The sequence below is a fragment of the Nannospalax galili genome, unplaced genomic scaffold (genome assembly GCF_000622305.1).
Source record: "Nannospalax galili isolate Female #2095 unplaced genomic scaffold, S.galili_v1.0 scaffold951, whole genome shotgun sequence".
Classification (NCBI taxonomy): Eukaryota; Metazoa; Chordata; class Mammalia; order Rodentia; family Spalacidae; genus Nannospalax; species Nannospalax galili.
The window spans coordinates 869,675-895,588 of record NW_008329324.1 but is presented as its reverse complement, the minus strand read 5'-3'; the positions used below and the strand labels follow the sequence as shown (position 1 = coordinate 895,588).

The 25,914-nt window shown below is 46.1% G+C and overlaps 1 protein-coding gene across 1 annotated transcript; it reads left to right on the top strand.

Annotated features, from left to right (window-relative positions):
- Window positions 1-350: 350 nt before the first annotated feature.
- On the top strand, window positions 351-24,467 carry Cx3cr1 (C-X3-C motif chemokine receptor 1). Its single transcript, XM_008836289.2, has 2 exons — window positions 351-424; window positions 21,369-24,467. Exon 2 carries the CDS (start codon window positions 21,378-21,380, stop codon window positions 22,443-22,445), a length of 1,068 nt encoding a protein of 355 aa, XP_008834511.1. The 5' UTR covers window positions 351-424; window positions 21,369-21,377; the 3' UTR covers window positions 22,446-24,467.
- Window positions 24,468-25,914: the final 1,447 nt, after the last annotated feature.

Sequence of the window (25,914 nt, the reverse complement as noted above, 5' to 3'; positions counted from 1 at the left end):
GTGTCCCAATGCTGACCAGTGGGTACCAGGGCTCCTACAGTGTGCCTGAGACCCACATCAATGACCTGAACTGTGGTGCTGGCCACAGAGGCTGCTGACTGTTGCTTACCCATGGGGAATGAATAGCACAGTCCCCATTTATCTCCCTCCCATCCACTCACCCCTCTCCCTCTAACCCAAGCTCCAGTGGCCTAGGCTTGAAATTCAGCCCCTTCTTGAGGTCAGCTGGTTTCCAGCTTGGAGCTTGCTGTGGCATCTAAAGATAGGCTACCTCACAGGAAACCAAATACTATTGGCTAACTTTGCATATAAAGATGCCCTCAGAGAGAGGGAAAGGGAAACACTTGCCTCTGGTGGAGTCATCTCTGAGGGACAGGGTGGCTGATTGATACTTCCTGAAGACGTTCCCTTTGCATCTGCCCAGGTAAGTGCACAGGCCTCCTCCCACACTTGGGGGTGGGGTAGGGTGAGACCCAGCCACACAGGACACTGTAGGTTAGTGAGGTTGTTTTCATTGTGTGTTCATACAGCAGATCATTTTCCTGTGGGTGTTGCAGCAAAAATATGTCCAAGGATATGGAGGACTGGGAAGTCGGGTGATTAGACGTTTTACACACACCCAACATGAGGAAATATGGTTAGAAGCCTTAGTAGTTACAACTTAGAGCCATGAACGCAATCTCATGTTTGATGTTACCCAAAAAGAACTTGATGTAAAATTGCATTTTGATGATACTGAGGAAATATTGCTATACTTAAAGATGAAGACTAGTCCTGATAGTTGGACATGGCCACACATGCCTGTAATCCCAGTATTTGGGAAGCTGAGGCAGGAGGATTACCACAAGTTTGAGACCAATCTGGGCTGCACAGTAAGTTCTAGGCCAGCCTGGGCTACAGTATGAGACCCTGTCTTAAACAAGCAAACAAAACAAGCACAAAAACTAACGTTGATAGCTTTTATTTCTTTTAAAAAAAGAGCCGCTAAGGCAGGAAGTGGTGGCACATGCCTTTAATCCCAGCACTCAGGAGGCAGAGGCAGGGGGGTCCTCTGGGGGTTAAAAACAACCCTGACTTACATATTGGGTTCCCAGGTTCCGACCCAGCGGGGGGCAACGGGAGGCAGAGGTAGGCGGATCTCTGTGAGTTCAAAACCAGCCTGGTCTACATAGTGAGTTCCAGAGTTCCAGACCAGCTGGGGCTACAGGGACACCCTGTTTCAAAAAAAAAAAAAGAGCTCTTAGCTTTCAGAGGCCCACAATTAAGTGTTTATGGTTGAAATGAAATAGTCCATGCAGCCATGGAGTGAGAAATGGATGAAATATTAACCCTCATTACTAATTCCTGGAGCTGAGTGGTGGATGCCAGGTGTTTTCTCTGCTTTTATGTAAGCTTTCATAATAATGTTGGGAGGATAGCTCAGTGGGTAGAGTACTTGCCTGGCATGCACAAAGCCCTAGGGTCCATCCCCAGCACCACATAAAGCAGTATACAGTGGTGCGTGCCTGTAATCCCAGCACTCAGAAGGTGAAGGCAGGAGGATGAGAAGTTCAAGGTCATCCACCTTATATAGTGATTTTGAGGTCAATCTGGGCTACGTGAGACCCTGTTTCATATAATAAGAAGGATAAGAATAAATGTTTAGGGCTGGAGAGATGGCTCAGCTGTTAAGAACACTGACTGTTCTTGCAGAAGACTGAGTTTGAATCCCAGAACACACATGGCAGCTAACAACTGCCAACTCCAGTTCCAGGGGATCTGACAGCCTCTTCTGTCCTCTGCAGGCATTGCACAACATGGGTGCACTTACCTACATGCAGGCAATATACACATACACATAAAATAGAAATAATAAGTAAAATATAAAAAAAGAATAAATGTTTAAACTGACATCTGAATTTTGGTTATAAATATCTCTGATTCTGTGAAGTTGGATTAAAGATAGTTTTAAGGATTTTCCCCCTTTTCAATGCCCTTTTTGTACTATCTTTAATTGTTATAATGAACATATATTGCACTTAGTAAAAACCACTGGCACAAATTCTTTGTTCCGTTTTGATATTTACTCTTCTAACTAATGTGAGGGACACCTGAACTCAGACATTTGAGCCACTGGACTTTGGAAGGAAGTTATGAGCAAGCCAGGAGAAGGCACGCCCCTGTCTGACCACAGCCCTTGTGTGTAGGCCTAGCTGAGGACTGGTTACATCCTGCTTTCCCTCAATACTTGACAACCACAGACTCACAGCTGCCTGCAACCTTGCTTTGTGAGTTTACAGCTGAATCCAGAGAAAGACCGGGAATTTTAGGATTCTTCCTCCCTACCCCAAAAATGTTTTTGTTTTCCCTCACCACTTAAGATATGATACTTGACTTGACATAGGAAGAAATTAAGTCAAAGTAAGGAAGATCAAACTGCAAAACTGAGTAAGAACATTTCCCTGCTCAGGCCCAGGTCACCAGAGGAGCCTGCTTATAAGAAGGGAGACAAGATGGGAGGCTGCCTGAGCCACTGAGTCTTGGAGATGCACATGAGTTAGGGAGCCAGGGACAATGTCTGGACCTGGGGACTCTTGGAAAACAGAAATTATTCCCAGGAAGGGGTTATATAATTTTCTTATTCACACCAGATAGAGGACCTAGGGCAGACCAAAGAAATGATTCCACCTAAGTCTAGTTTGGTGAACTAATAAGTTTATTGGGGTTACTTACAACAGCATGCCTTTGAGTTAGTTGAATCACCAGAAAGCCCACCCAGCACCCATGACAACTCAGGAAAGGACGGCCTTGGAGTTTCCTGTACAACTCGCAGTCAGCTAGCTACACAGACTCCTGTAGAGATTGCTTACTGCTTTGTTAGCCTTGCTGAGAAGCCTGGCGGATCTTGCAGTCTCAGCCTCCTGAATTCCTTTGGCTTCCTGGGTGCTACAAGCCTCCCCACTCTCTCCAGAAGGGACAGCTTCAGTTGGAGGAATCAACTATACAACAGAAGGCCAGGGTGGATGCTCATCTCTCCCTTTCTTCTTTGCTGGGTTTCATGTCTACAGAGGGATGAAGAGCAGAATGTAGTCTCAACCCAAATTCAGTCAGACTGACCTGGCCCTTCACATACCCCTGTTCCCTGGGACAAAGTATCTCCTTAGTGCCAGCCACACGACAGTCTCCTTAAAATCTACCCTCAAGCCAGGCATGGTGGCACATTCCTTTAATCCCAGCACCCGGGAGGCAGAGGCAGGCAGAGGAATGTCTATGAGTTCAAGGCTAGCCTGGTCTACATAGCAAGCTCCAGGCCAACTGGGGCTACAGAGAGACCCTGTCTCAAAAAAAAAGAAAAAAAAAACCTACCCTCAACCCTGTGCCTTGACTGTCCCCACTGCACACAGAAAGCTGGAGGGGGCAGATAGGGCGCTACTTGGCTTCAGAACAAAGCCCTGGCTCTGTCCTCAACAACCCTGCTCATCACTTGTTGCTGAGTCAGCTTCCTGCTTCTACAAAGGACGTTGGCCGTGAGTCTTTGGAACCAGGGAATGAAATACATGTTCATTTTCTGTGAAGGGTAAGGGTATTGTATATAAAGTCCCAAACACTGATTTTGTGCTAAAATTGTGTGTGGCGGGGGGGGGGGATTTTTAAGAACATTGACTACTTTCAAAGGTGGTTCTTAGGGATCCAGAGTAGTTGCATCAGGACAAGAGGCGAGGCGCTGGAGCTGACCAGTTCAAAACCAACTTCTAGTTCATTCCCCACTCCAGTTCGCCATGCAAGTGTGGCCACATCAGGTTTGATCCTCCCAAACCAGAGACTGTGGTCTCAGAGAACCTCCTTTGGGGTCCAGGGCATCTACCTATTCTTCTCCAACCCAACCTCTGACCCAGAGTCCTAAGCCTGAAGTTCTAAACCAGCACCTGCAGGGGATGATGCATGGCTGCAGAGAGCTCACGCTTCTCCAAAGCAGACTGTATGGGGCAGTGGAGCTACGATGATGGAACCCAGGCCTTAGCTGACTTCACTGAGGACTTGCTGTGATTCCCAGCTCATGGCCTGGGGTTCTCAGAAGCTGGGCTTTCTTGCATCATTCACTCTTCCTAGGAAAACTAAAGGAAGGCTGAGGCTTCCAATGGATTCTGTGATCTCCCTATCCTCTTCGGGGGTTCAGAATATAAGAGACACTATGAGGCCAGGTGTGGTGGTGCACGCCTTTACCCCAGCACTCGGGAGGCAGAGGCAGGTGGATCTCTGTGAGTTCAAGGACAGCCTGGTCTACATAGTGAGAAGGAGGACAAAAAAAACCCCTTTAAAAAAAAAAAAAAAAAAAAAAAAAAAAAAAAAAAGAGAGAGAGAGAGAGAGATGCTATGAGGTCGATTTTCCTAGCCTCTGAACACAGTGGGTACTTCAACCAGCTCATTTGACCAAAGTACAACTATTAGTTTTTGTGGTTGTTGTTGTATTTATTGATTTATTTTATGCCCAACCTAAGCATATACATGTATATACTATATGTGTACAGGAGCCCATAGAGGTCAGAAGAACTGGACTTATGAACCACCATGTGGGTACTGGGAACCAAACCCAGGTCCTCTGCAAGAGCAGTAAGCAGTCTTTTTGAGATAGGGTCTCCCTGTAGCCCCAGCTGGCCTGGAACTCACTATGTAGACCAGGCTGGCCTCTGCCTCCTAAGTGCTGGGATTAAAAGCATATGCCACGATGCCTGGCAACAAGCATTCTTAACCTTTGAGCCATGTTACCAACCCCAACTATGAGTTTTGATAAACCACATCTTCTTAAATATCTTTCCAAACCATCTTTGTTTTCTTAAATCTGTTTACAATAGAATATAACACATGGAGAGAACAATATCCAGGTTAACTATGTCAAAACTGAGGGATAGAGAGATGACTCAGTCAGCAAAGTGCTTGCCTCAGGCACGAGGACCTAAATTCAACCCCAGAACCCATGAAAAAAGCCAGGTATGCTGCTGCAAGTTTATCATCTCAGCCCTGGGAGGTGGAGACAGGCAGATCCCGGGACTCACTGGCCAGTCAGTCTAGTCTACCTGGTGAGGTCAAGGCCAAAAGAGACCCTGTCTCAAAGACAAGGTAGAACACACATGTACACAAACCCACACCCATTCACCACACACACACATATACGTGTATACACGATACACATGTCCCTACACCCCCACACACACCATACACACCACACACATACCCACACTCACACATATACACCACACACATACCTCACACACCTCTATGCACACTACATATACTTATACCCACACACACCACACACATACATACACACTATACACAAACATACAACACACACCACACATACATGCATTCTACATACACATGTACCCACATCCACACATACTACACATACATGTACCCCCACACCCCCACACCACGCACACTACACACATATACCCATACTCATTCACGCCATATGCATATATACACACATCACACATATATGCATAGCACATAAATATGCACCCACACCCACACATACACACCACGCACAAACTGCACACACATGCACCTACACCCAGACATTCACGCCATATGCATATATACATCACACACACACACACATACACACACATACACACACATACACCAATGCATTAAAATTAATCTCTTGTGTAACCTCTACCTAGGCCAACGGAAAAAACCTCCCCATGACTCCAGAGCCTCCCTCGGAGCCTTGCCCACAATCTCCTCTTTACGCCAGTTACTACAGTCCTGACTTTTAGGTGATTACTTACTTCCTTGCTTTTCCTCATAGTTTGACCCAATCAAAATATATATCCCTAAACAATATGGTTTAAGTCTTCTCATTGTTTTTCAAAATAGAATAGTTGGGGGCTGGAGAGATGGCTCAGCAGTTAAGAGCAGAGGACCCAGGTTCAAATATCAGCACCCACATGGTGGTTAACAACCATCGTATCTCCAGTTCCAGGGGATCCAATGCCTCCTTTTGACCTCTGCTGGCATTGTACGACATGGGTGCACTTACATACATACAGGCATAACACTCATACAAATAAAAATAAATTAATTAAAATAGGATAGTTTAGGGGCTAGAGAGATGGCTCAGGGATTAAGAGCACTGGCTGATCTTGCAGAAGGCCTAGGTTTTGTTCTCACCACCCATATGGCAGCTAGCACTAGTTTTTAACTCCAATTCCAGAAGATCCAACACCCTCTTCTGGCCTCTTAGGGCACAAGGCATACATGTGCTACACTTACATACATGCAGAAGAAAAAAAAAAACACTCATATACATAAAATAAAAATAAATAAAATATTTTTTAAAAAATAGACTAGCTTCCCCAGAAAAACAGAACCATTCCTTTTTTATTATATTAAGGCCTTCGTTTATTTACATTTGTTTGTGTGTGTGTTTAGAGTGGACGTGTGTGTGCTACAGCACATGGAGATCTCCAGGATAACCTGTGGGGGTCCGTTTTCTCCCTCCACCTTGGGGGGGGGGGGGTGGTGGCATGGTGGTATGTGTGGAGGTCAGAGAACAACTTGAAGCAGTCAGTTTTCTTCTTCCACCATGTGGATCCAGAGATTGAACTCAGGTCATCAGGCTTAGCATAAGGTGCTTTACCCACTGGCCTTTTTCAGTTTTAACAGATACTTCTGACAGTTTCCTATAGCTCCTTAGTCACTGTCACAGTCATGGTTCAGCTGTAATTTTCGGCAGACTAGGCAGGTGCTCTAAACTGAGCCACAGTCCCAGCCACTCTCTGTGTATTCTTTTTCTTTTTTAAATTTATGGTTGCACACCTCTAATCCCAGCATTTGGGAGGCAGAGGCAGGTGGATCTCTGTGAGCTCCAAGCCAGTCTGGTCTACATAGCGAGCTACATAGTGAGAACCCATCTCAAAAAAATTTTTTTTTATTTTACAACTTCAATGTATAATATATTTTGATCATATCCCTCATCATCTTCCTCTGTCACTTACTAAACTCTTTAATTCCCAACAAGTCCCTTTCCCGCTTTCATATCTTTGGGGGGCACTGCATCTAATTAGGGTTGCCTTCACAAGCATGGGTTGGGGGGTTATCAGCTGGAGCAAGTACTAGGTCACTGAGGAAGCCGACTCCCTCCCTCAGGCTCACCCATTTTGACCTTCCCACGTGTAGGTTCCTCTGCAGGTCACTTTTCAGTGTGCCGTCTTTGGTTTAACATTGAGCTTCACAAATGAACGTTGCAAGCCAGGCATGGTGCTGCACACCTATAATCCCAGCACACCCGGGAGCCTGAAGCAGGAGAATCAAGTGTTTTAAGGCCAGACCAGCTCACACAGGCCGGGACCCTATCTCAAAAGAAAATCCAAAGCATGTTCGCATGTAAGCATGTTCAAATGCTGTAGGCGATATATATAGTAACACTGCTCAAAGGTTACTGAAAGTTGCCCCCACGTGCCTCAGTGGCAGAAATGATAGCAGACTGTGGGTTTTCCCACAATGCAGTCCTTTACAGTGAAGAATGACAGACCGGAGCCCCAGAAGCCGCATAGTGGGAAGCTTCCGGAAATACTGAGATGAATTTACAGACTAATGCCAAGTTGTGCTTTCTCCATGGGGTTCTTACCCAGTGTGTCGCCCTCGGACACAGTTCACATTCTGTAAACAAGACCTACGCTGCTTCTGATTTTCTACAACCGAGCGTTGTAAAACAGCTCACACGAGGAAAGCCAGCTTGGCCCAAAGCTTGTGCTAGAGGTCCCCAGCTGTCTCTGCTTGTGCCTGTTTCAAAGTCCACAGTCATTTTCCTTATAGCTTGCCGGGGTGGGGTTTGCAGTGCCTCTGTCGGCCCTGTCCTGTTCTCAGCCAGCACGGTTCTCTGCAAAGGAGGTTCTCCCAAATGCCCCTGTGCTTAGGGGCCCCTCCTAACCCCACTCACCACCTTCACGTACCTTCTGTTTCTAGTATATATCCCTTTACATTCTCTCTACTTGGCCTTGGCACCCTGAAACCCTAGGCCCAAACCCTTTGGGCCTTTGGTTCAAAGCCCACCCCTACTCACTGCCAACTCCCTCTGTCTACTTTTCTCCCACCTCTAATGGTGACTGTTTCGTGAAACCCTTTGACAATCTTGTAACTGTCCTTCGGTCCTAAAGAGGGCAGATCTGGAGGCCCAGCTCTTGGACTCCCCTTAACCTTCCTTATATTCTGTTACTGAATAATAACAGTTACAGGTGCTGTACCTGTGAGTGTCTACTTCAGATTTTAGCACAAGCTCAATGTAGAGGAAGTAGAATAGAAAACAAATTTTCTGCCAACACAGAATCCTTCCCACAGAGGTGAAAGAGAAGGAAAACGCTTCTTTTACTGATTCTATAAACGCATGGCAGGCAGTCCCCTGAGAGACTGCAAGACTGGCAGGAATCTTACCCTTCCCTATGGGCCAGCAGACACGCACTAATACATCCTTGTCCTTAAGGTGAATGACAAATGGCCAACAAGACAATGACCTGACAGCATGTGTGTGCGTGTGTGCATGCATGTGTGTGTGGTGTGTGTGTGTGTACATGTGTGTGCACATGGAGGTCTGGGGTCAACCTTGGGTGTCATCCTAAGTCACTTTCTATACTGTTTTTTTGAGACAAGATCTGTTACTTTTACTTATAACTCACCAATTCGGCTAGGCTGCCTGGCCAACAAACACAGGGATCCTCCTGTCTCTGCCTCCCTGGTGCTGAGATTACAAATGCTCACCACAATGCTCCATTTCTCAGTGGGTTCTGGGGGTGGAACTCAGGTCTTTGTGCTTGTAAAGCAAGCACTTTACTGACTGAGCCACCTCTCCAGCCCTTGACAGTACCCTCTGTGACATGTACTCCATCCCAACTTTGCCTGTGGAATTAGGGGGGCACATGTGTTAGCAAATTAGCTCAGTTCAGAGGAAAAACAACTGAAGCTTGGAACCAGGCTCTGAATGAGGCTCCTCCAGCCCCATAGAAACTGGGAGGTGGTGCTGCATCCTTTGCTGCTCACATTTCCAAAAGACAATGCCCAGGTCCAAAGAAAGGCTTCCCTAGGAGACACTGGGGACCAAAGACCCAGCAACTTTCAAAGAACTTACACATACTCAGGAGAAATTACTTATAAAATTTCTAAAGTAGTGGCTTTAAGAAAAAAAAGGGGTGGGGGGCAGAGGCAGAAAGATCTCTGTGAGTTTGAGGCCAGCCTGGTCTACATAGTGAGTTCCAGGCCAGCTGGGGCTACAGGGAGACCCTGCTTCAAAAAGACCAGAGAGAGAGAGAGAGAGAGAGAGAGAGAGAGAGAGAGAGGAGAGGAGGGAAGGAGGGAGGGAGAAGGAAAGAAAGACACTCTTGATATCAACAATAGAGGAAGCTCAGAGTAGCCAGTGAACAGAGGGAGAGGAGAGAGAGAGAGAGAGAGAGAGAGAGAGAGAGAGAGAGAGAGAGAAGAGGAAGGAAGGAAGGAAGGAGATGAAGAGAAAGAACCTCTTGTTTTCAACAAGGAGAATTAAGCCTCTTTTTTATTTTCTTAAATATTTTTTTTATTTTTATTTTGTATGTACAAGTGTTATACCTGCATGTGTGTAAGTACACCAGTGTCGTGCAATGCCTGCGGAGATCAGAAGAAGGCATAGGATTCCCCTGGAACTGGAATTACACGCGGTTGTTAGCTCCCATGTGGGCGCTGGGAATCAAACCTGGGGCCTCAGTAAGAGCAGTCAGTGCTCTTAACCACTGAGCCATCTCTCCAGCCTCTTAGCTTGAATTTTTATTTGCTCTTAAGCATATGGAAAACATGTTCAATAGATACTACTTGATAAGTAAGTAGATTTGGTGGTTCACACCTATAATTCCAGCACTCAGGAGACTGAGACAGGAAGATTGCAATGAGTTTGAGGCCAGCCTGGCAACAGAGCTCCAGGTCAGTCTGAGCTACAGTATGAGACCCTGTCTCAAAAACAACAGTAATAATAATACTTTTATTAATTAATAAAAAGTCTACCTGTTTATTACTTTAAAAAGTCATAGAGCAGCCAGGAGTGGTAGCGCATGCCTTTAATCCCAGCACTCAGGAGGCAGAGGCAGGCGGATCTGAGTTCAAGGCCAGCCTGGTCTACATAGTGAGTTCCAGGACAGCTGGGGCTACAGGAGACCCTGTCTCAAAAAGACAAAAAAAAAAAAAATGTCATGGAACATTTGCTTTCAAAATTTACAGTTAATTTTGATGGAAATAAATATATACCACAAAATATTTTGAAGAGGAAAAGGGAGGAGATGGTGTCAAACCCCAAATAATGACATGTTTTAGAAAGGAGGTAACTCCTTCACCCAGAGGGGCCTGTGGCTTCGATCTGGATTTATTGACTGTTTTTTGGCTCGGCTGTGCCCGTTTGTCACAGATAAAGCCCCAAGTGGCCAGCATCATGCTGTTTCTGGTGGGTTCATAGCTAGAGGAACAGACCGTCCCCCAGTCATCTTCTTTGCACAAGGGATGGGGTGCAAGTTGTAAAACTCTTCCTTCCAGTCCCTTGGTATGGGATTCAAGGCCCCTTCTGCCGCAGCCTCAGCCTTCTCTGCGTTCTGGCCTGTGTGTTATAAAATTTGCTGAGGATCTGAGTTCAGTCCTTAGGACCCATGTAAAAGCAGGTATGATGGTGCATGGTTGTAATCCCAGCACTGGGAAGGTAGAGACAATCAGTTCCTTGAAGCTTGCGGGCCAGTCAGTCTAGCCTACTTTGGAAGCTCCAGGCCAGTGAGAGATCCTGCCTCAAAAAAACAGGGTGGGGGGGGTGCTAGAGAGATGGCTCAGTGGTTAAGAATACTGGCTGTTCTTGCAGAAGACCCAGGTTCAAATCCCAGCACCCACATGGCAACTAACAACTGTCCATAACTCCAGTTCCAGGGGATTCAACAGCCTCTTCTGTCCTCCTTGGGCTTTGTACGACATGGTTGCACTTACTTACATGCAGGTAATATACACATACACATAAAATAAAAGTAATAAATTCTCACACACCTTCATGTACAAACACACACACACACACACACACACACACACACACACACAAATAGCTATCATCGAAAATGGGAAAGCCATCAGAATGTAGTAAAAATTCAGCTTCCCAGGCAGACTGAGCTAATAGGGGCATGGTGGCAGGCTCAGAGCACCCTCTCTGAGGTAAAGCTCAATACTTCAAAGGCAAAAATCAACAAGCCAGCTCTGTTTCTGACCAACTTCATCTGAGCACATAGGTTCTGGCCTGGGGATGTCATGCTCCCACGCCTAGCAGCTGGACAGGAGTCCACACTTCCTAGGACTCAGGTTTGCCTTTAAGACTGTTTCCTTAAACTGGGTGTGGTGGTGCATACCTGTAATCTCAATACTCTGGAGGCTGAAACAGGAGGGTGGATTGTAAATTCAAGGCTACCCTGGACAATATAGCTAGTACCAGACCAGTCAGAGCTACCTAGTGAGCCCTTATATCAAAACAGACAAAACAGGAAAAGAGGGCTGGAGAGATGGCTCAATTGGTAAATACTTGCTGTGCAAGCATGAGGACTTGAGTTTGAGCCCCACTTTAAAAAGCCAGGAGTAGCCAGGCATGGTGGTGCACACCTTTGATCTCAGCACTCAGGAGGCAGAGGTAGGCAGATCTCTGGGAGTGTGGGGCCAGCCTGGTCTACATAGAAAGCTCCAAATAAGGGGCTGGAGGGATGGCTCAGTGGTTAAGAACACTGGTTGTTCTTGCAGAAAACCCAGGTTCGAATCCCAGCACCCACATGGCAGCTAACAACTGTCCATAACTCCAGTCCCAGAGGATCCGACAGCCTCTTCTGACCAGTGCAGGCATTGCACGACATGGGTGCACTTACCTACATGCAGGCAATACACATAAAATAAAAATAAAGAAAAAAATTTTTTTTAAGCTCCAAGTAAGCCAGGGCTACATAAAGAGACCCTGTATAAATAAATAAATAAATAAATAAATAAATAAATAAATAAATAAAGCAAGCAAGCCAGCCAGGGGTGCTAGTACACTCTTGTAATCCCAGCACTGCAAAGACAGGGACAGTCAGATCCTTGGGGCTCTCTGACCGGCAAGCCTGGTGTCTAGGCTAGTGAGAGATCCTATCTTCAAAACACAAGGTGAACGGCATCTGAGGAACAGCACATGAGATTAACCTCTGGCTTGCACAAGCACATACACACACACATACGCACTAGTGTGCACATAAACACACATAAACACATGTGCATATGTATCACTGCACATATGAACACTCATACGTGCACATGCCAAAGTGCACCTGTGAACACACACACACACACACACACACACACACACAAATGCTTCATTGTGTTTGGTTCTTGTTGAAAATTAAGCATATTAAAGATGTCAAGGCCTCTGGCCCATGCTTTCATTTCACACACGGGGAAGCTGAGGCAGAGCTGGAGCTACCTGCCTAGGGTCTCCCAGCCATTGCTGCATGTGGACCCAGAGGAAGCTCATGGATTTTAAAGACATTATCATGTATTTGAAGGCACTAAGCAGGCTGACCCTTCTACTATGACCTTTTTAAATTTTCCAGAGAAAATCATTCCAATTGTTTAAAATTTTCTTATCTTTCAATTATGAGCGTGTGTGTGTGTGTGTGTGTGTGTGTGTGTGTGTGTGTGTGTGTGTGATGAGCACGTGAGAGCAGGTACCCACAGAAGCCAGAGGCTTCTACCCCCAGGAGCTGGAGGCAGGTGGTTGAGAGCTGTCTGATATGGGTGCTGGGAACGGAACTCGTGTCCTCTGGAAGAGCAGCATGTGCTCTTAATCACTGAGCCATCTCTCCAGCCCTTCATTTTTGTAGTCATTGTTCCTGCTGTTGTTGTCTGCTTGCTTGATATAGCTCAGGCTAGAATCTGCTTTCAGAGAGCTAGGATGACAGATGTGTACCACCACACCTGGCTAATTCACCAGTTAATGAATAAGAGAGATTCCACATGTCTGGCAGTGAGGACCACCTACTGGGGACTAGAGGGGCAAAGAATATCCAACCCCTCCCATTTTTTCATTTGCATTTCTGGCCGGGTGTTTGACTCCCAAAGGAGAGACACGCAGTCCCTTCAGGGTTATGTCATGGGCCAGCTTCTTTTCAGTGACCTGTGGACCATTTTTCAGTCTTGATTCTTCAGAAGTGGGCTGAGGTAGTCTACAGACCACAAACAGAAAAGCGTCCTGTGGTGCAAGGAGCTGGGCATGGTGGAGAGACGCACGTGAAGGGGAAAGCTGTCTGTACCACATCCTTAGACATGCCAACCAAAGCTCCACAGGAGCCTCTGGCTCGCCTTGTACAGTAGGGATGAGAATTTCTGGTGTGAGATTAAGAGTTCAGTGGGATCTGTGTACAGAGCATGACTTTAGCAGGTTCACCACCCTGGCAGCCTCCACTCTTGATTCTGAGCTTTCTGGGCTGGGAGTATGGCTCAGTGGTAGAGTTCTTGTCTAGAATGTGTGATGGCCTGGGTTTGGTCCTGAGCACTGTGGAGAGTAGGAGGAAAGACCCTGTTAGGTAATTTCTGATTCTTGACCACTCGCAGAACCAGGTATCCCCAGATAGAAAGTTTAATTACTCAGGCTGGTGAGGTGGCTCAGCAGGTAAAGGCACTTACCACCAATCCTACCAACATGAGTTTCAATCCTCAGAACCCACATGGTAGAAACAGAGAGTTGACTTCAGCAAGCTGTCCTCTGGCACCATGTGTACCATGCACCCACCCCCCAGTACACAAAGTAAATAAATGAATAAATGTCATTTAAAAACAAATTTAGCCTAGTATGTTGGTGCACACCTTTAATCCCAGCATTTGAGAGACGGAGGCAGGCTGATCTCCTTGAGTTTGAGGCCAGCCTGGTCTACATAGAAGTTCCAGGCCAACCACGGCTATATAGTGAGATCCTATCTTCTCAAAAAAAAAATTGTTTTAGAAATCTTAATTGCTTAAACAACTCTCTAATTTAATTCAAAGAAAGCAAATGAAGTTTCACAGTCCTCTTGGCACTAGATTGGACCTCGACCCAGACTTCTCTCAAAGATTTCATAAAAAGCCTATTATAGGACTCTAAGCGGGTGAGACTTTAAAAGGAGACACTGGATTTAGGAACCACTAAGCAGGATGTGGAGCCATAAGAGAAGGGGGAGCATTGTAAAAAGGATGTTGGAGAGAGGAAAATGAACTTGACCACTTAAGGAGGGGGAAGTGAAGAAACGGGAAGCTGATTAGAAGCAAAGGGTAAGGGTGCCCTCACCCCACCCACAGGGAAAGCTCAAAAATAAAGAGTGGGCATGAGAAAAGGAAGTGGCCCGAGGAAGTAGACCAGGCTGGGCAGAGAGAGAGCAGGGAGTTTGATAAATCAGGTCATGCTGAAGTCATTTCTACTTGGATAGACAGCATATCAAGCTCTGTTTCTGGGCTCAGCTCAGACTCTCCAGCTCAACATCTGTTAGGAACCTTGGCTTAACTAACCAGAGAGTATAGAGACCTGAAAACAGCCTACAGGGACTTATGGGGACATTTTTTTGTGTGTGAGTGTGGTTTGTTGGGAGTAAAGATGTGTGTGTATATGTGTGTATGCATGTGGAGACTAGAGGTCAATGTCAAGTGTCATTTCTCAGGCACCAGTCACCTTATAAGACAGGGTCTCTCACTGGGATCTGGGACTCACTGATTAGACTAGGCTGACTGACCAGAGAGCCCAAGGATCCACCTGTCTCTGCCTCCCAGTGCTAGGATTTCAAGCATGAACCACTATGCCTGGCTTTTTAAATGTGAATTCTGGGGATCAACCTCGGGTCCTCCTGTTTGTGCAGTAAATACTTTACTGACTGAACTACTCCCTAGCCTCCATGGGATTTGTGTCTTTGCTGACTACAGCCCTGAGTTATAACATGCAGCCTGACAGGACAGTTATTGATGCTATCCCAATACCAGCCTCCAGGTTTACACTTCTTATAACCCTTCCAGGGTGAAAGCTAGCTCAAAAAAAAGAAAAAAAAAAAACCCTGTAAAGAAGTATCTTGTTGGATTCTCACCCTGGCTTTCTGGTGTCCTCTACTTCAAAGAAAAGCCACCATCTGGGCAGACCTCTGATGTGAGGCTGGTCTTGACCTCACTATGTAGCACAGGCTGGTTTCAAACTCAAGATCCTCCTAGATCTCCTGGCCACACTCCATCAGCTGCCAGGATGCTCTGTCTTTATGTTTATAGCCCAATCCTTTGAACATCTCAAAGGACCCAGAAATCATAAGTCCACTCAGCTCAGACCCCCTTCCTAGAAAGATCCATGGCTCAAGTTCAGTAAAATGACTCTGGGGAGGGGTATCCTTTGTTGATGTCAGGTTTCTGAGGTGAACTGAGCGCTCATACTCTGGGGCTCATCTACTGAGGCTGATCTGAACTGACACAGCCTACAGGCCCCTTCCAGGTAGATAGCACAGATATAGAACCCTCATGCAGCTGAGGCCACACTGCTTCTCAATGCTTGCCTAAAAGGCAGAGCTGAAACTGCCAGCACAGGTATCTGTTCTATGAACAGATACAGCCAATGGCACATATGAGGAGAGAGTGCTAAGCTGAGAAAGGGTGTTTCCCATGCTGTTTGGTGACCAAGGAGCCCCTAGTGGGTCCCTGTTGGAATGGACATGGTGAGCTTTCTCTTCTTGAGATCTTTCATTCAATCATTAATTCATTCACTCATTCAACACATCAGGTACCCACAGAGCTGCTCAAGGGTCCAGGACTCAAAACATAAAGGATACTCCTGTGCCCACAGCTCCCTAGAAAGAAGATAGTTAGCTGTCATGATCACTGCCCATGGAACCTTCTGGAATGAAAGTCTAGGTCATATATAGTAGTTACCCTTGTTCTGTGCCAGGCCAGTTCCTCTGTTGACCTCTGGCCTACAGAGCTGAGGAGAATGTAGCTATTTTCTTAGGATCTCCTAGTTTGGGGAAAAGGGGTCAGGGTTGTAATGCAAAGTTTTAAAAAGTGCTGATACTGGACATGATTGGGCACCAACTGTTACCCTCCCAGGAGTGAACTATGAAGCCTTGAGCACTAATGTGACTCACTGTCTGACGGCATCTACTGATACATAAAACACACATAACCCGTTCGTCACTAACTCAGCATATGTAATATACCTGTTGTACTATTACTTATTTTAGTTTTTCATACAATTCATATTTTTGTTGATTTTTAAAATTCCAAATCAATAAATTAAAATATTTACCAAAATACAGAATATGTACATGACTTTAAAATTTACAGTAAGAATTAAATCTCCTTTCCTCAAAGTTTAGTCTCCAGAATTGGCCCCCAGCACTAACTGCTGTTCCCACCACAAGCCTGTCCCCCCAGAAGTGTTCAGACCTACTTACCTACACACACACACACACACACACACACACACACAGACACACATAAACATACACCCCACATGATACGCACATATCACACACCACACATACCACATACATAATACACATAGCACACACAAACCACATACCACTTATACTATATGACACACAAAGCACACAACACACAAAACACAGTGTACACAAAACACACGAGTTATACACAACACACACAGCATACAATACAACACAAAATACACATATGACATATGACACATGCACACACATCACACAAGACATACAACACAACACCACACACAGTACACATGCAACACATACAACACATGCATCATATACAACATACAACACAGCACACAATTCACATAACACGCATAATACACAATACATACCATACATATACACAGAACACACAGTACACAAGACACACACATAACACACACAAAATACACACTACACAACACACACACACATACCCGCATGTTGGGGAACCCTGCTGTTAAGGTTGGCTCCTTTCTCAGCAGGGGCTTCCTGCCTGACTTATCTGGAAAGTGCCGCCAAGCATGGATGCTTGGCCTCATTTAAAACATGACCTTTGGCATAGTTACCTGGAGTAAAAACTACCCCCAGGTTTTTTCTATATGATAATTAGGCATTGCCTGATAGTCGGATGATAGGAGCCTACTGCCGCGTGTAAATAAAGCATACTATGAGCACCTGTCAGCTGAAGCATTGGCTACTGACTCCACACTATATTTTCTCTGACCCCCACTGAATAATCAGAGCTGTATCACTGAGTCTGGAGCTGTGTCACTGAGTCTGGAGCTGTATCACTGAACCTGCCTCCCCGGAAGGGCTTTCTTCCGTCAGTGCTCACTGGCCATCCTGACCCCACTCATCGCTTCTGCTCCCTTTGTCCTCGTGGACCGGTGGCCAATGAGCCATGAGAAAAGGGAGAGACCCCACACCAGCACACACTTTTCACAAATGGCAGCATTCTATGTCCATGGAACCTCATTTGGATCTAGTGGTTTAGTCTCGAAGTGAGTATTCGGTGTTCCAGCATTCAAATTCACTGTAGTTCCATTTGTTCCGTCCCAGTCTGGTAAGAGCTTAACAGAGGATGCCTTATTCTCCCTGGTTCCAAAATAACCAGAAAATATTGTATTTTTATGTCAATGGGAAAAAATTGAATCATCTTTAGATACCAAATTTCCACAATGCCCAGGGCAGGAGTAAAACATGAGAGTCCACAGGCAGCTTGGACAAGTCAGAAGATCCAGAGGATTCTGCAAGTGTCTGCTGTGTGTAACACAGGCCAGCTCATCCCTAGAACAGCTCTGTGGTGAGGATGGAGACTGAATCTCAATCTCACAAACGATCAGGCCCATAGGCTCCAAGCTCATCCTCATCCAACATTCAGCAACAGGGGTCCAATCTGCCATGAACCCACACAAGCTGTAGGGCTGGAAGACAGGTCCTAGGCACAGAGGGAGGCAGAACAGTGTTTCCTGGCTTTGACCTCCTCTTGAGACCAGCATTGCTAACTTTTTTGCCCTGGGAGAAGGAGAGGGGTGTGACTGGCCTGGGGTCCTTCATTTATGACCTCCAAGGACTTGATCAGGCCTACTCTCACACAGCAGCATGTTTTCCTATGTCTGGGAACACAACAAGCCACTTGCTACTAAGTAGCAGTTCCCAGTTATCCGTCTGTCAGCTTAAAACATGGGACTGATGCTGTTTGGGGTGTTTTGTTTTGTTTTGTTTTGAGAGTCTCAAGTTTCCCACGTTAGACCCAGACTCGCTAAGTAGCCCAGGATGAGATGACCCTGAACTTCTGATCCTTCTGCCTCTACCTCCCAAGTGATGAGATCACAGGCATACACCACCTTGCCCAGTTTATGTGGTGCTGGGGATTGAACACAGGGCTTCATGCATGCTAGCAAGCACTCTACCAGAGCTGCATCCTCACCCCTAAAACTAACTCTTGCCCACTTCAGAAAGAGCCATGTGTCAGCAATTTCACACTGGTAAGTGTGAGTGTTACTGAATAAAGTCACAGCAGAGGTTCTCTTCAGTGGAAAATGTCCTGCTGCCTGAAGCAAAGAAGACCTACACTTTTCCTGGGGTTGAGAACTCCACCAACATCCTGAGGCGGCCCAGAGCAGACAGTCTTTGCTCTTTCCATCATAGAAGAGGCTGGGTAGGATGCAGAACACACAGGCAGGCAGGGTAAGAAGAGGCAATGGCTGACTGGGCGGGCCGTCACCTTGACAGACACTGCCTGGGTGAAACTATCACAAACAAGGTGCAGGAGGGTGTGGAAACTCCCTTGGTTAAAGAACCTTAAGTTTTGCTTTCCCTTTTGATAAAGGGCAATAGCAGCCGGGGTGCAGGGTGCTCTGAGATACCCTCAGACTCCTGAGGGTTCTATCTGTTGTGTCACAAGGCAGAGGAGGAGAATGAGGTCAGTAACCACTGCATCCAGGCTCAGGAGAGCGTGGGAAGAGGACAATTTTTATCGCCCTACCTGTGCAGAAATGTTCTCGTTTCCATTCTTTTTATTTATTTTTATTTTATGTGTATGAGTGTTTTTGCCTGCATGTATGTAAGTGTGCCCATGCCTGGAATGCCTGCAGAGGCCAGAAGAGGGTGTCGTACCCCCTGGAACTGGAGTTACAGGCTCTTGTGAACCGTTATGTTGGTGCTGGGAATTGAACCCAGGTCCTCTGTAAGAGCAGGCATCAATCCAGCCTCTCTCTTTTTCCTTTCTTGAAATAGGAGAAGGAATAATGGTTGGGCCAAGACTGATAATGTCCCAATAGACTAGCCACTGGAGCCTAGCACACAGGCTGGCAGAGCCCATCCTCCATCTTGGGTCAGTTGGTGTTTCTGTGACCACAGAGCCCTTGGTCACAACAATGCCTCCTCTTCACCTATGGATGTTGGGTGAACAGCCCAGTGTGTAGATTGAGGAGTTTCCTATAAGTGAGATCCTTGGTGCTAAACCCAAGAAGGTCTGGAGCACCACGAAACAAGTGTGTCGTCCCAGAGTGTGGGGCTATGTTGGTCACTCTTTTCATTGCTGTGATCAAATACTCAAGAAGTAATTTAAGGGAGGAAAGGTTTGTTCTGGTTCATAGTTTGAGGGATCATTTCAGCATGGCAGGGAACACCTGGCAGTAGGCAGGAGTGTGATGTGGCTGATCACATCGCATCTACAGGAGTGTGACATGGCTGATCACATCGCATCTGCAACCAGGAAGCAGAGCAAGATGAATGCTGGTGCTCAGCTCCTCCTCCTTGTCCTCCTCCTCCTCTTCCCCCTCCTCTTCCTCCTCCTCCCCTTCTCTTCTTCTTTAGACAGGGTTTTACTGTGTAGCCCTGGCTAGCCTGGAGCTTGCCTTGTAGACCACACTGGCCTTGAATTCACAGACCTCCATCTGCCTCTCCTTCCCCAATGCTGGGATTAAAGACATGTGCCACCACGCCCAGCTTTCTTTCTCTCTTTTTATTCATTTTTGGACCCTGGCCCATAGACCCACATTTAAGTGAGTCTCTCCACCTCATTAATTTAATCTATAAAATCTCTCACAGGTGCACACAGATTTGTTCCCATGGTGATTCTAAATCCTATCAAGGGGCTAAAGAGATGGCTCTGCGTACAAGAATATGTACTGCTCTTCCAGAAGACCCAAATTCCATTCCCAGCACCCATATCAGGGTGGCCCCAAACTGCCTGTACTCCAGTTCCAGGGAATCTGGATGGCCTCTGTGGGCACCCACACATATACATAACTACACAAACACACTTAACTAAAAAAAATCTTGAAATTCCATTAAGTTGACAGTCAAGGTTAGCCATCAACAGGGACTCTGCCCAATCCCTGATGAGAAAGAGTAGGTCTTGTGAGTTGGAAGAGAAGGAGGAAGCTCTTGGACGAGGGTTTCTGGGTGTTGATTGGCTGATGGGCTTTGGAAAGAGCCTCTCTCCAGTCCTAGCTTCATGCAGGAGAAATGATGGTTGGAGAGTAGAGAAAGTAGAAACGAAGAAAGAGGATCAAACATGGAAAAACCCTGAGCCAGACGTGGTGGCACACACCTTTAAACCCAGCACTTGAGAGACAGAAGCAAGTGGATCTCTGTGAGATCAAGGGCAGCCTGGTCTGCATAATGAGTTCCAGGCTAGCTAACTAAAGCAAACTAAAATAAAAAGAAAGACCCCAGTCCCTTATCATCCCACTCAAACCCACCATCACTGTCTGTCCATGTTCTCCATTCTTCCACACACTGGCCAAAGTAGATGCCTAGTGGAGAGACCCTTGAGAGGCTATTGAAAGAAAAAGAGGTCCGTCCAGCATTCCAGAAGGTCTAGAGCCACATGTTCACCACATCACTATGCAACAGCTTTGGGCACATGCCCAGAGATCATTACTCTTTGAACCTCTCAGGGACATAACTGCCTCACCAAAGGTGTCTGTCATAGCCACCATCATATGACTGCTGTGGGTATGAATAAGATAACAAATATGAAAAATCAGGTATGGAGGTACACACATGTAATCCTAGAACTTGGGGGATGGCAGGAGGATCAGGAGTTCAAAGTTATCCTCAGTTACATTGTATGAGGCCAGCCTGAGCTATATGAGACCCTGTCTCAAAAAACAAATAGGGGTTTGAGAGAGCTTGATGGTTAAGAATGAGTATGGCTCTTGCAGTGGACCTAGGTTTGGTTTCCAGTACCCATGTCAGGCAGCTCACAACTGGCCATAACTCCAGCTTCAGGACATCTGAAGTCCTCTTCTGTGTATGAAGGTGGAAATCTAGTAGGGCTCCAAGCAGCTTCCTCTTGCCTATCTCCATGTGGGACCAGAGAGAATGGCATGCTTGTTTCTCTGAGAACTAATACTGCCACATGTTTCCCTTCTGATCCAGGCTCTCACCATGCCCACCTTCTTTCCTGAATTGGATTTAGAAAACTTTGAATATGATAACTCTGCTGAAGCCTGTTACGTGGGAGATATCGTGGCCTTTGGGACCATCTTCCTGTCCATCTTCTACTCCCTGGTCTTTGCCTTTGGCCTGGTGGGAAATCTGCTGGTGGTGCTTGCCCTCACCAACAGCCGGAAGCCCAAGAGCATCACTGACATCTACCTCCTGAATCTGGCCTTGAGTGATCTGCTGTTTGTAGCCACCTTACCCTTCTGGACTCACTATGTGATCAGCGAGGAAGGCCTCCACCATGCTGTGTGCAAGCTCACCACCGCCTTCTTCTTCATCGGCTTCTTTGGTGGTATATTCTTCATCACCGTCATCAGCATTGATAGATACCTGGCCATCGTCCTGGCCGCCAACTCCATGAACAACCGAACCGTGCAGCATGGCGTCACCATCAGCCTGGGTGTCTGGGCAGCAGCCATCTTGGTGGCAGCACCCCAGTTCATGTTCACAAAGCGAAAGGAGAACGAATGTCTGGGTGACTACCCTGAGGTCCTCCAGGAAATCTGGCCTGTGCTTCGCAACACAGAAGCAAATGTCCTTGGCTTCGTGCTACCCCTGCTTATCATGAGCTTCTGTTACTTCAGAATCATCCAGACTCTGTTTTCCTGTAAGAATCAAAAGAAGGCCAAAGCCATCAGACTCATCCTCCTGGTGGTCATCATGTTCTTCCTCTTCTGGACACCCTACAACGTCATGATTTTCCTGGAGACTCTCAAATTCTACAACTTCTTTCCCAGCTGCGACACGAAGAGGGACCTGAGGTTGGCCCTCAGTGTGACCGAGACAGTGGCGTTCAGCCACTGTTGCCTCAACCCCCTTATCTATGCCTTTGCTGGGCAGAAGTTCAGAAGGTACCTCAGCTACCTGTACAGGAAATGCCTGTCTGTCCTATGCGGTCGTCCCGTCCACGTCACTTTTTCCCCATCGGAATCACAGAGAAGCAGACAGGGAAGCATTCTGAGCAGCTTTACTCACTACACAAGTGAGGGAGAGGGGTCCCTCCTACTCTGAAGGGGTCCCCACAGCCTTGTATCTACTAAGAACCCAGAGTTCCTGAGTCTGACACCATGTAATGAGGACAGGATTATTTTTGCTTTGTTTCTTACATGCAAGAAGTCTGGATCCAATGCCCACAAGACATCCCTACAATGTTTTTGAGAGAGTTATGCTCAATATTTGACTCATAAAAGATACATGCATCTCTTACTTTAAATGTCAAGACTCTGGGGGCTTACAAATAACAAAGATTCAAACCAGGTTAGTGTAATTAGAAGGGGGACTGTTCACATGGTGGTGTGGGTAAGGGAGTGACTGAACCCTCAGATTGAGAGGAAACCAGGGCTTGAATCTAGCTACAATGTACCTTCTACAACCCTCCCATCTTTGAGTGATGATAGATCCCTCAGGCTTACATTCTACAGCTTTAGTGGCCAAGACAGACTGAACCTCACTGCTTTCTGATCTCAAGGTCAACATTCCCTGGGAAGGGTTCTGACTGGCCAAGTTTGTATCAGGAGCCATTCCTGGATCAAGTGGTTAGTAGTGAAGGGGAAGGGATAGCAAAGATGGATGTTTCTGTTCCAACCTCAAAGTTGGAGGTTGAGGGAGACATTTTTCTAAGAAGTTGGAGGGATAGGAGCTATTCTGATCAGACAGAACAAGACTTGCTCACCGGTCTTATCATGGGGCTGACTCAGCCTAGCCCCTTATCAACCATCCAACACCCACTGCCAACCTCTTCTCTGGCATGTCCCCGGACCTACAAAGGCCCCCACTGCAGCAAGTGAAAACTCAAGGGCTTGGCCTCTGAGACCAGGTAGACGACGCGGTCCTATCAACAGACTCCCATTCTCTCCTCCATCCCAAAGGAATCCACCCACCCTCTCAGCCCTGTTCCTTCCATTTCACCTCACATATCTCCCTCCACTTCTCTCAGCCCAGGGAGGAAAATAGAAAGATCCCTGCCCCAAAGTGAAAAGATAGATTCATATCCCAGCTCTGTCACTTGCCCCCAGTGGGTACACTGGAACCAAATGAGTAAGTTTCAGTTCCTTCAACGGATAGAAAGGAGATAAGGTACCCTCATCTTTTCTAGCAAGACAAATCAGCTACCGACTCTTGTCCTCTTGTCTGGGTTCCAGAATTCAGGTTTCTCTCTGTACCTGGCACCATTGCCCAGGCTTGGAGCGATGTTGCAAATGGGGTTGGCAGGGGCCAGCAGGCTCTGCTGCAGGAGTAGCTCAACTAAAGGAGGCTGGTTCCCACAGCTACAATCAACAAACACTTAGACCTACAAGCCCGTAACCTTCCCTGACCCAGTACTCTCAAGCTGCCTTGGAAATCCCTCATGAGCACATCAAGGCAAACCTGGCCCACCTTGAAAAATGTCCTCCTCACTCTCGCCCCCTGCCAGGCTATAGGAGCAGCTTTCTTTTTTTCAGAAAACATTCAGAATGCACCAAGACTTTAAAGCTTGAGGAATAACTATAATGATGTTAAAAGGAGCATCATTTACGAGCTAACCATGGGAACGTTTTCATGCCTGCATTCACCCATCCAGCTTTGTTCAAGCTCTTAATGTTTAGAATTCCAGTCATAGCGTAGTTGTGTAATATTAGATTCCAAATAGCTCTCTATTTCTGTGTAGCTTTGTAATTACCATTTTAGAAGACACTCCCAGATGGTGCCCTCATTGAGGCAGATGTAGAGTGTGGCTCATCACCAAGTTTCTGATAGCTCCTTGGTGGTCTGTATGTTGTTTCAAGAATGACTGAGTCATTTTTCCTGACAGGAGTGTCCAACCTTTTGGCACTGCTACACCATGATGTCTCTGACAAAGGTCACTCTCAGGAACCTTGTGCATTAGAGTTACAAAAATAATTGCAAAAATATCTCAGGTTTTAAGTAAATTTATGACTTTGTGTTGGTCCACATTCATAGCAATCCTGGGTCATGTGGTTGGATAAGTTTGCATCCTGTGCAGTTCACTGCTATTCTGTTAATAAACATAGAACTTTCTATATTCAGCAAACACACCTTACAGCACTTTCACTGGTGGAATTTTCTTTTCCCTGTTCAATTATTTCCATATAAGCTCCTTGCAGGGGGAGCAACTGGGTCAAAGAGCATAGGAACATTTTATCTCTTTGTGCATGTATATGAACTTCATTTGATGATGATGATAGTCGGTTACAGGCCTTTTATTGAGCACATATTCTGTACAACATGTGGGCTTGGAATGGAGCTGTTTCAAAAGTGTTGAGATCAGGCTTCTGCTCCAAAGATTTCACATTTAAGTGGAGACGTGAATGAGCTTCTGAGCATGCTTACCCACTTATGTGGTATCAAGAGGTAGTGACATCTGACCTGAGTCATTAAGGGTAGGAGGTTCTGCAGTTAAAGAAGGAGTCCCTGTGCCTGGCTGAGAAAGCAACAGGTATAAATACCTAGGAGAGCATAAGGCTCTTAGAATGTCAGCAAACTGGGACTGGAAAGATAGCTTGGCTGTTAAGAGTACATACCACTGGGGGGCTGAAGAGATGGCCCAGTGGTTAAGTGCACTGGCTGCTCTTGCAGAGGACCCAGGTTCAAATCCCATCACCTACATGGCAGCTAACAACCATCCATAACTTCAGTTCCAGGGGATCCAATGTCCTCTTCTGTCTTCAGTAGGCACTGCACGATATGGATGACTTACACACATGCAAGCAATACACTCATACACATAAATTAATAATTTTTTTTAGAAAGAGTACATACTGCTCTTACAGAGGATCTGAGTTTGGTTCCCAGCACCACAGGCTCACAACCACCTGTAACTCCAGCATCATACACACAATTAAAAAAATAAACAAATCATTTTTTTAAAGGTCAACAAACTATAGATTCAAAGGTGTCATTAACATGGGTAAAAAGAAGTTTCTTGGACAGGGGAGGTTATTTTTGGGGTCAAGCAATAGAGGGTGGGGTTTCCCTCAGGGTGTTCATGCAGTTGGCTCCTCAATACCAGATGAGATCCTTATTCCAACTATTGAGCCATGAGGCTTTTCATTAAAGTTTAACCTATTTCTGGATTCTTGTATGAGGAAGAAATAATTCCTTTGTCTTGAGAAACAAAAGTAGGGAAACAAATATTTTCTTTTCTACAAACAAAATAAACTAGTATCATTGGGTTGGCAAGCTGACTCTGCAAATAAAGGAGCTTGCCACTAAGCCTGACAACCTGAGTTCAATCCCCACGATCCACACAGTAGAAGGAGAGAATAGACTTGCTACACACACACACACACACACACACACACACACACACACACACAGACGCCATGGCATACACATGTGCAAGTGTGTGTGTGCATACATACATTTAAATAATAAGTAAATGTAATAAAAAGAAAAAGAAAAGAATAAATTAGCATTGTAAGAATCCCATATTCATGCCTTCATTTTGCTGACTAGGATAGGACAGGGAGAAGACAAGGAG

Bases quoted from the DNA above. Each gene is read 5' to 3' on its own strand.
- Cx3cr1 (XM_008836289.2), top strand. From the start codon at position 21,378: ATGCCCACCTTCTTTCCTGAATTGGATTTAGAAAACTTTGAATATGAT.